The sequence below is a fragment of the Biomphalaria glabrata genome, chromosome 16 (assembly GCF_947242115.1).
Source record: "Biomphalaria glabrata chromosome 16, xgBioGlab47.1, whole genome shotgun sequence".
In the NCBI taxonomy this organism is placed as follows: domain Eukaryota; kingdom Metazoa; phylum Mollusca; class Gastropoda; family Planorbidae; genus Biomphalaria; species Biomphalaria glabrata.
Window position 1 is genome coordinate 25,440,325 of NC_074726.1, and position 11,406 is coordinate 25,451,730.

Here is an 11,406-nt window from a genome sequence, read left to right on the forward strand (position 1 = left end):
TTGTCCAGCTCTTCAAGCTTTGACTCGCCAAGTCTGACGGGGACACCCTTTGCCTTATATCCCACTCGCATAATTTTAGTCTTATCCAAGTTTATGCGGAGGCCAATTTTGGGTGCCTCTCTGTCTAAGCTCTCCGTCATTTCTTGAATGCATTTATTTGTAGCCCCGAGTAGTGCAACATCATCAGCAAAGTCCAAGTCCGTCAATCGGACGCCAAGGAATACCAAATGCAGTCTGGTTATATATATATATATATATATATATATATATATATATATATATATATATATATATATATATATATATATATATATATGAGACAGAAGGAACCAAAAATTTTCAATTTCAAGAATTGTAGTTGAATCATGAAAAATTAAAAACAATTTGTAAATTAAAAAAACATATATATGCTGAGTTACAAAAAAAAACAACAACAGATTTTAATCATAAATGTTTAGAATCGAATTCAAATCTAGTTGAAGATTGTTTGAATATCATTACAAAACAAACTTTCTACAATACACTTACACTACCGCTTCATCTAAATGTATTTGATCTGGAATTGTTGCGTGGACTGTACGGAAGCACCAGTAACTACAACTAGTTTGCACAGGCTTGGAAAAGAGAAGATTTTCTGTGAATATTTCAAAATCGTTATGGCGTCCAATCTATTTCCTGTCAAAACCGATACCGTTTCGGCCATGAGTAGGTTGGGTCATATTCAACTTGGCCCTTCAAGGTTTGAGAATTTGGTCGCCTAGCTATCGGCTATAAGAAGTGATCCAACATTTATAACGAACCAATATTCCAATTTGATTAGAGTAACACCATGAGTAAAATCACTAAACTTAGAGACACTATAATACATAAAACACTAAACTTGACTAAACCATAACTTACAAATAGAAAAACAAAACCTAATGAAATACTCAGAAAGGCACAAAGATAGAGGCACATTTCTTATTCCATACGTTAGAACAAATTCGTAAAAATTATCCTTCTTCCCTAGTGCCTTTAGAGAACGGAAAGGGGTTGCCTGAATCAGCCAGGAAAACGAACGATTTAACAGAGTTTTAGCCATTGATTAACATGCATGACTATATTGACACATGAAATGCGTAGGACGTAATTTTCTTTTTTTTTTTAAGTAACGTCTGTAATATATAAGATAAGCTAAGATAACAGATTTCAAGGCAAAAGAATCGAGATTGACTATATTCCAACTGAAATCGGTTGAAAACCAAAATAGATTAAATATCATTCTTACTCTCTTTTTTCACTCACACCAAAACACACCTGATCAATCTTTTGCGTCATCGGGTGCGTCATTTCCGGCTTGGGCATGCGCAATAATGACCACGTCTCCACAAGTTTTGATGGAATCTAGACTCACAGGCTCATACACTGACTTATCTCGGAGACGTGACGGACTCAATGGTCGTTTTCAGCCAGTCCAATATCGCCCAATCAACGCTATGTTTGCAGTAGCTTCTGTCAATAATTTTGGCGGGAAAAAAAGGTTGTAGCACAAGGAATCCGTCACACGGGTCTACTGTTGCATTTTATAGGAACCTGACATGCCGACAAACACGGTGTCGTGTTCGTTTAGCTGCACACTTGTTGTAATAGTTCATATTGACTTTGAAAGTTGCAATAAGATGGTTAGATCACTGACGTATATGTTGTTATTTCACTACAAAACGAGAGTTTGTAAGGTTGTTTTTTTTTTTTGAGGTATAGAGCTTTTAGTTTCTACTAGATCTAGTACTAAATGTTGAGGTCTAGATCTAAATGTCGGTGGAAAACGCTCCCGTCGCCTCGGCATGGAGCCTCCGGGGAAGAGGAAAGGCTAAGAATGAGAGGGAGCAGGGCCTCCAGTGGGCTACCTCAGTTCTGCTCTAGCGAGTGTACTTGCAAGTGGTGAAGATGGAAGAAAGGCTTGCTAACACGATCCGTCGCACTGTTCTTCAGCGTGGACCATACCGGCGGTGATGGTTCTTCCACGGAACGCGATGGTACAATATAGGAATATGAACTTTGCTCCCTCGTGGACTTGGCCTCAGACCTCGCATGGGATGGGGGAACACAGGATCAAGAGACCGTGACCCATAAAAAAAAACCGATTGGATTAAATGATCATCTAGTAAATATCTAGTTGACGGGGTCTGGCCTCAGGAAACAAAATCCCGTGAGATCACCCAGCTCTCATTAGTTGGGGAAAAGTAAAAGCGATCGGTCCTTGTGCTGGCCACAAAACACCCTCGTTAACCGTGGGCCACGGAAATAGATGACCTTTACATCATTTTTTTTATAATCGTAAATGTCTGATAATGGAACTTTATTTTTACTTTACTTTCAACTAAAACCTATATCTAACAATAAGAAGCGACGCCGAGATGTCAGCCATATAATTTTATAATTTACCGGAAGTCATAAGCAAAAATAGAAAGATAATACAAAGTTAATAGCTCCTTCTTTTTGGTGTGCGGATCGGGAATATGAGACGATGGGAACTGTGTCATATTTAGTTTTTTTTTTAACTGAAGATCTCAAGTTTTCTTTTGGGTGAAGAGCAAACTTTGTGTCCATAACGTTTTTTCACTGTTTTACATGTTTTGAATGTTCCATCAGGTTTGACGATAATTTCATCCTAGCGCAAACCTCCAGCAGGACGACTGGGGATGGCAGCGGTCAGGGACCATCGAGACCTTCAGAATGACAGTCCAGTGCACATGTGACACTACAAGGCAGACATGTAGATGGCCTTGTACATTTACACATGTCGGATAGATTAAAATTGTTTCATTAGCCAGTTTATATATGCCGATGCCTGTGCCAATGTCTATGTCTATGCCTAAACCTATGCCTATGACTTTGCCTATGTCTATGTCTGTTTCTGTGCCTATGCAGATGCCAATGCCTATTTCCATGTCTATGCCTGTACCTATGTCTATGCTTGTACCTTTGTCTATGCCTGTACCTATGTCTATGCTTGTACCTTTGTCTATGCCTGAACCTATGTCTATGTCTATGCCTGAACCTATGTCTATGTCTATGCTTGTACCTATGTCTATGTCTATGCTTGTACCTATGTCTATGTCTATCAACTGTCTATGCTTGTACCTTTGTCTATGTCTATGCTTGTACCTATGTCTATGTCTATGCCTGAACCTATGTCTATGTTTGTACCTTTGTCTATGCCTGAACCTATGTCTATGTCTATGCCTGTACCTATGTCTATGTCTATGCTTGTACCTATGTCTATGTCTTTGCCTATATCTATGCCTGTACTTATGTTTATGCCTGTATCTATGCCTATGCTTGTACCTATGTCTATGCCTATGTATATGAATGTACCCTTGTACCTTTGTCTATGTTTGTACTTATGTCAATGTTACTTAATGTGGGGAAAAAAATGGAGCTCCTGAGTGTCAACATTAACTTCCGGTGCGCTAAAAAGAAAAAGAAAGTTTAGTTTGTATAATTAACTAACTGGCAAATGGGGAACTTCTTTTATCCAGACTTACTCCCCCTTAAAAACAAAATGGCAAAAATTAATTTTTAAAAATGTGTCATCTGCATAAACTTCGCACAGGGCAACTTTAAAATGGACAACATATTTCTGAGCTCTTGACGGGCGTAGTAGCTCATACAAAGTAGGTTGTCGAGTTATCTAACCTTTCAACTGTGTGTGTGGGGGGGGGGAGCAAAGGGGGAATAACTTAACACTGACTGGCGATTTTGACAGACGACTTTGAAGTTTCCGGTTTACATTGTAGATTACCAGGATCAAAACTGTGCAGGAAAAGAAAACGGAAAAGAATACATCTACTTGATTTTTTGTTTTGTTTTGAGCCGCACCTTGACATGGAAATCTGAATTTTTTGTTTTATTAATCGAAGTTTTTCTCATAACAATAGAGCACTTCAGTCTCGACATGACTTAGTTGCTAAGGACACCAGGTCAAAGTGGCAGGGGGTGGGGATATAGGTTGCTTGGGGGAGGGGGGAAGTAGGAGAGCGCGAGAGGAAAAAAAAGGGTGAAGATAATTTGGCGGGAAATCGCGATTAGTCTTGCCTCTTATCCGTCAGTGACCCCTGGCATGGGTCGCAGCTTCAAGGCTGGTTAGGGAGGCTTGGATTGGACACGGCTTAAGAGCAAGAACAACATGATGGTTAGTAAACACGTGGGGTAGTGAATTCGTGAATAGTGGATGAACGAGGTAGTGACCGTTTGGGATAGTGGATTAGTGAAATGGTGAATGAATGAGGTAGTGACCGTTTGGGATAGTGGATTAGTGAAATGGTGAATGAATGAGGTAGTGACTGTGTGGGATAGTGAATTAGCGGAATAGTGAATGAATGAGGTAGTGACCGTTAGGGATAGTTGAATGGTAGATGAATGAGGTAGTGTCTATGTGAGATAGTGAATTAGTGGAATAGTGAAAGAATGAGGTAGTTACAGTTTGGTATAGTGAATTAGTGGAATATTGATAGAATGAGGTAGTGTCTTTGTGGGTTAGTGAATTAGTGGAATAGAGAATGAATGAGGTAGTTACAGTTTTGGATAGTGAATTAGTGGAATAGTGAAAGAATGAGGTAGTTACAGTTTGGTATAGTGAATTAGTGGAATAGAGAATGAATGAGGTAGTTACAGTTTTGGATAGTGGATTAGTGGATTAGCGATGGGTGGGATAGTGGGTTAGTGAAATAGTGAGCACATGGGGTCGTGAGGTCTTTTTCGCAAAGGCCTATATACAAATTAAAAAATCTCCTTTCTGTGAGATCTCATATTAACCCCATGCATAACGTGGCTTTTTCTGCTTAATATGCAGGTCACAGCTGGGTCTTTGCAACCATATTTTATTGCAGTGAGTTAGATTTTGTTTAGAAATATTATTACTAAAGTCTATCACATTTATTTGATTCTTGTTTATGTTATAAATAAAGTTCTATTTAGTACTGTTCACTAGGAAGTTATTTCAATTTTGTTAGTTAAGATCTACTACGCCTACGACGGTTTTGGTTATCTACTAGCAGTTTGGTGCTGCAAGTCAACGGCCGGAACCCCCCCCCCCCCAAACAAGTCCACAAAAGAGATTGTACCTGAGCACTCTCTGAGCATGCCATAGCAAGAAAAATGCGCTATATAAAAAAAATACTTATTTAAAATAAAAATAAGAAGCTACATACATATGCAAAGTTCAAAGCACGCTCGTCCATTTGAAAAAACCAACAACAACAATATTAACATTTGTGGATCTGATAACATTTAAATAGTATTAAAGGCAGTTTCGACCTAGTTTCAATAAAAGGTCAAACATGTCACTAATGATACTATTTTGTTTTTACACTTGTGACAGCCTCGTACCCAATTCTGTTTTGTGAATGAAGTCGTGGGAACATTTGTTAGACGTCATCAAGTCTGTTGTTGTTTTTTACGCTTGAGTAAAAAAAAAAGTTACTATTTTTTTTAATTTTTTTTTTTTTGTTAATCGTCTGGTGACCTTTGACTTTGAAAACAGCATCATTGACGTCACGTCTCGCCATGACATTGTGACCTGTACAGAATCCTCAGCACCCCGTCATACAACCGTCTCTTAACAACTGATTTAACTCTTTCACTGCTGAGGCGCTTTCGAAACAACACAAGCACTATAGTTGTTGTTTAGAAATAGTACGTATCTTATCTTATAAGGCTAAGTACGCTTGAACTTGGCTTGGCTTGGCTACCTAGAAGGGGGCTCGAGGTTCGACACCCGACTCGGGCAGAGTTGTGTTTACTGAGCGCCTAAAGGCAGCACGGAAAACCAACTCCTAGATACCCCCTCCCCCCACCGGTCCACAAATGAGATTGGACCAAAAGCGCTCTGAGCATGCTATAAGCATGAAAGTAGCGCTATATAAAAGCTATAATAATAATAATCTAGACGTGAATGTTGATTATAGAATTAAATTGTGCTTAGTCATTGATTTTCATGGCTGGTTCATTGGTACAAATTTATCCTAGCCAATGAAAAAAGAAATGTGCTTTTATCTTTGTGTTTTTCTGAGTATTTAATTAGGCTGTGTTTTTTGTATTTGTAAATTACAGCTCAGTGTTTTATGTACTCTACCTACATTACTTTTTATTCTTCTGTCCAGAAGTGTTCGTATGTTTAGCGATTTTAGTGATTTTACTAATGGTCTAAAATTACTTAATAGTAAATATTCGTTATATAGTGAAAATTTTGATTAGTAGATAGATAGATAGATAGATAGATAGATAGATAGATAGATAGATAGATAGGTAGGTAGGTAGGTGGATGGATGGATGGATAGATAGATAGATGGATAGATAGATGGATGGATATATATATATATATATATATATATATATAGATAGATAGATAGATAGGTAGGTAGGTAGGTGGGTGGATGGATGGATGGATAGATAGATAGATAGATAGATAGATAGATAGATAGATAGATAGATAGATAGATAGATAGATAGATAGATAGATAATAAATAGATAGATAGATAGATGGAAGGATAGATGGATGGATAGATAGATAGATAGATAGATAGATAGATAGATAGATAGATAGATAGATAGATAGATAGATAGATAGATAGATGGATGGATGGATGGATGGATGGATGGTTGGATGGATGGATGGATGGAAGGATGGATGGATGGATGGATGGATAGATAGATAGATAGATAGATAGATAGATAGATAGATAGATAGATAGATAGATAGATAGATAGATAGATAGATAGATAGATAGATAGATTGCCATGACATTTATAATGCAATATCTATTACTTATTGTGCAACCTGCATTCAAACTCTGTTCCTCTGTACTGTTTCCGGAGTACCAATGGCTCCCTGAGCGTCATATTTTCACCTTTCGGCTCAGATCGCCTGCACACTGGGCCAAAATGGTTTTCATCGGCACAATGCTATTTTGGTCCCAAATGACGTCAACCGCGAGCTATTTTTAGATCGGTACTCGTAGAACTGGCGCACTGAGAATAAAGTGGGAAACAGGAAAGAAACAGACGAATGTAATGATGATTGGATGTGTTTCTTCTGTAGACAGGCCCTTTTAAATCTACGATAGGAACAAACGAGGCGAAAACACAAAGAGGCTGCTGGGAGTGGGGCAGGTTTTTTAAAAAAAGTTTAAATTATTAGCATTAATGTGAGGGGGGGGGGTGCAATTTCTGTTTTTAATGGACACATTGGTGGGGACATTGTAGCTGTGATGGGTTGTCGAAAACGGGCCTGCAGAATGGAAGGGCCTTTGGGCTGAAGTTCTTCTGATGACTTGGAATTTCTGTGTGTTCGTGGGTGCTAGATATGGTTTTTTGGGCTGGTCACTTGATACCATAGTGAACTGTTTATAACAGAAATACTAACTCTTGTTTTGGTTGCTTAATAAATTAGTTATGCATGACAATGGTTATGCTTGCTCTGGATGTGTCAAATTATGTAGGTCACAGCTGGGACAACGCAGCACGGGAAATACTGCAGTTCTCATTAATCTTCAGACTCGAAGAAAAGTCTTATTATTATTAGTAATGCATGGGTGTAACTTATTTTTAAAAAATGTCTTCATTTTTAATAACCAGAGTCTTCTCTGACCTCGATTGTGAAATGTACCAGAATTCAATTAGTTGGCTGTCGAATTAGCTTTTTTTTCGCTTACAGCAAGAAGTAATTATTTGTTATTTAGTTGGCAACAGAAATTTTTAATATGGCGTCCTTGGCCTATTTATTTTGTATATTTCAAAATCTCAGCCAATCTTCTTCCTTTTTTTTTTTTTTACAAAGCTTATGTTATCAACTCACTCTGTCTGTCTTCTGTCTGTCTATCTGGTAAAAAGTTGGAACACGTTATTTCTCCCACACCCATTCTCGGATCAAGTTGAAACTTTAAACAATTATTTATTGTACCTAACAAAACATGAATTCAATAAATTAATTATTTTGTTTGATATCGAAAAAGTGAAATAACTTCTACATTCTTGAGTGATATAGTTTTAAGTGTGAAGTTCTTCGTCATAGATAAGCTTTGTTTAAAAAAAAGGGATTTAAAAAAAATTGCTTGTTCCTTTTCTGGCGGTTGTATTTAGGTTCCATTGTATCGTTTCTCCATTTTTCTATAACAATCTCACTCTTTGTCTCTCTCTCATTATATTTGATTAACTCCAACAGAGAGGTCGTAATGACATCTCTGTCTGTCCCATGCAGAGCTAGAGAGGAGGATCCTAGCAATGGAATTGAGAAGCTACAGAAGGATCCTAGGCATCACATTCAAAGACAGCATCACAAACCAAGAAATCAGACACAGGGTTACTGCAGCGATCGGAGCCCATGACGACCTGCTAACTATTGTAAAAGGACAAAAGCTTAAAACCTATGGCCACATTACAAGATCTACGGTGCTCGCAAAGACCTTCCTTCAGGGAACAGTGCAGGAAAGAAGAAGAGGCAGACAGAAAAAGCGATGGGAGGACAACATTAAAGAATGGACGGGCCTGCCATTGAGAGAGGTTCTAAACAAGGCAAAAAAAATAAAAATGGAGGAATGGAGAAAGACGGTCGACATATCTTGCCTGGTGCCCCAACGGTCCAACAGACTAAGGGATAGGTAAAGGTAAAAAAGGTAAAAAAAACTCCAACAGAGAGGTCATAATCACATCTCTGTCTGTCCCAACAGGGTCAAGGAGGAGGGCCGGGTGTAGGCCTATTAACCCAACCCTGGAAAATGAAATAGCTACAGAAAAACAAATAAAAGGTGACTGAAAACTTTGTTCTTAAAACTAAAGTCTCTTTCTCCTAAATCGAATTATGAACGAATGAAAACAGATAGGAAGACGCCAAGCCGAATATTTCTTCTTGGAACCCACAAGGTGAAATAACTTCTACATTCTTGAGTGATATAGTTTTAATTGCAGAGTTCTTCCCCTAAGATAAGCTTTGTTTAAAAAAAAAAAGGATTTTAAAAATTGGCTTCCTATAAGCCCCTGCCGATGCGAACTAGACAGAGACAAATTAAAGTTTGGTTACGCCTGGAACAAGATGGAAAGATGACCCAGGACCATGGAGACCCATACTCCAATAGGGGTAACAGTCTGTAAGTAAGTAATTGCATTTTATTTCTTTAAGACATACAGTGTAAAATGTGAACCGGATTCTTTTTAAACATAAATATGTAAACAGCTTAAAGTTATCCCAATATGATTCTAGAAACAAAGAAACGAAAAAAAATCAATTCTTTCTACCTACAGTGGTCTTTCCCTAAAACAAGTTAATGAGGTCGTTCTATCCATATCTTTGACCTACCTTAAGCTACGTACTAGAGCCATTGGACCCCACGATGACCTGCTAACTATAGTAAACAAAACAACGGAATCTAAAGCTCTAGGGCCATATTACAAGGTCTTCAGGGCTTGCCGATACCTTCCTTCAAGGAGCAGTACCAGGAAAAAAAAAGAAGAGGCAGACAGAGAAAGCGATGGGAAGACAACATAAAAGAATGGACGGGCCTGCCAATGAAAAAGCCTCTATCCAAGGCAAAAGACGGAGAAGAATGGAGGAAGACGGTTGACAAATCATGCGTGGTGCCCCAACGGTCAAAACAAACTAACGCCTAGGGGAAAGTGAAGGCGACATTTTTACATGCAAATGAGAATGAAATCAATGCGGCCATAAAATGTTAACAACACTCTCACGTGACACGGAAGAGACAAATAATGAAATGCAACTGTTAATCGTATGTGCCTTGTGTGCCCCACACCGAGACCAATCGTCATAGTAGGCCTGAACACAGACCTGTGACGTGGCAATATGTGGTCAGTGGAGGCGAATAGCTATAACGAGTGATCTCGCCCATAAGCTTCAAGAAATTTGATCCATGCCATTACTAGGACTCGCCCTTGAATAAGCAGAGTAGAATCAACGCAAAGAATGACATATACCAGAGGCGGCCTAATCTGTGCGCGGAGCAGGGGGGTGTCATATCAGGGATACGAATAATAGATCTGGATGTTGTAACAAAAAATTCTCTTTATCGCCCCCCCCCTTCCCCTTTTTAAGGCGCTGCGCCTGGGGCGGTTGCCGCACTCGCCACTCCCTAAGGCCGCCTCTGCTTACATCTACCTGTGAATTACGTTTTGCGAGACATACTATAGCTAAGATACTTACACGGGCATTAGTGTGTCAACAATGAATAACAACAAACACAGGAAGTAGAGCTTTAACAAAAAAATATATCTGTCGTACTGCTTACCGCGCAGACGTATTGACATACACACATACATTACACATGATTACATAAACACATACTACCAAACACACAATAGGCGTTCACTTTGCATGCTTCACTACAGCGAGTCTCAAATGTTTACGACTCAGCGACCACAAAACACAATCCCTGGTCCCTTTCACTGCTCTTGTTAATTTTGACATGCACTGATTTAGCCAACATGTTAAATTGGATTCGGCCTCGCTGTGGAGACAACAGAATCTTGATTCACGATCTAAGGTCTGAAGCAGTGCGCCTTTATTTTTTATTTTTCTATCTATCTATCTATCTATCTATCTATCTATCTATCTATCTATCTATCTATCTATCTATCTATCTATCTATCTATCTATCTATCCGTCCGTCCGTCCGTCTGTCTGTCTGTCTGTCTTCCAATCTATCGATCTTTGAAGAAATTCTCTTTGGGTGACATTCTTGTGTTTTTGGATAAAAGGATTATGGGTCGCCAAGTTGTCCATGCATCAATGGTCTCCCCGTGGACCATTCCGAACCAAAGGATTGCTACGCCATACTTTTGACATAAACTCAGCTGCAAGAGCTGTCAGAGGAAATACCATGGTGATTGGTGGAACCGAGACCATTCGTCGTGCAGACATGTGACGTGGCAACGAGCCATTGGTCCAAACTGCCCACAGGCTGTGACGTTGCAGGTCAGTGTTCATGTCTTCTATAACGATTGGTCTCGGAGGAACGAACCAACGCCTAAGGGGCTAGCAATATAACCCAGTTTTTTTTTTTTTACCTAGGGACTTCTATACACATTATCTGCCCTTTGAGAGTCTAAATCTCGAACTTCAAGGAGATCATTAATTAATTATTGCTATATTTGGCCACCTATATCCACGATTGTTTTAAAGTTCAGCCTACAACTGGATTTGTCAAGATTTATGTTGAAAATGAGATCTAAAAATAGACGCGTACTTGGAACTTATTGCGTGTCGTTTGTTAAGGAGCAATTCTTTCAAAATTAATTTGTTCTTTCATCCTCCAATTCCCCGGATTTCGCATTCTTCCTTTTAAACTTTCACCTTTTTCTCTTTCAATTGCCTTTCGGTCATTAATTATTAGGCTCAGTGTCTTGTTGTTCCA

The 11,406-nt window shown here is 38.8% G+C and overlaps 1 protein-coding gene across 1 annotated transcript; it reads right to left on the reverse strand.

Moving 5' to 3' along the window:
• Positions 1 to 2,645: 2,645 nt before the first annotated feature.
• LOC129923299 (uncharacterized) lies at positions 2,646 to 5,129 on the reverse strand. Its single transcript, XM_056013569.1, has 4 exons — positions 5,106 to 5,129; positions 3,208 to 3,382; positions 3,124 to 3,171; positions 2,646 to 3,088 (listed from the first exon to the last, which is right to left on the reverse strand). Exons 1-4 carry the CDS (start codon positions 5,127 to 5,129, stop codon positions 2,646 to 2,648), a joined length of 690 nt encoding a protein of 229 aa, XP_055869544.1.
• Between the last annotated feature and the right edge of the window lie 6,277 nt (positions 5,130 to 11,406).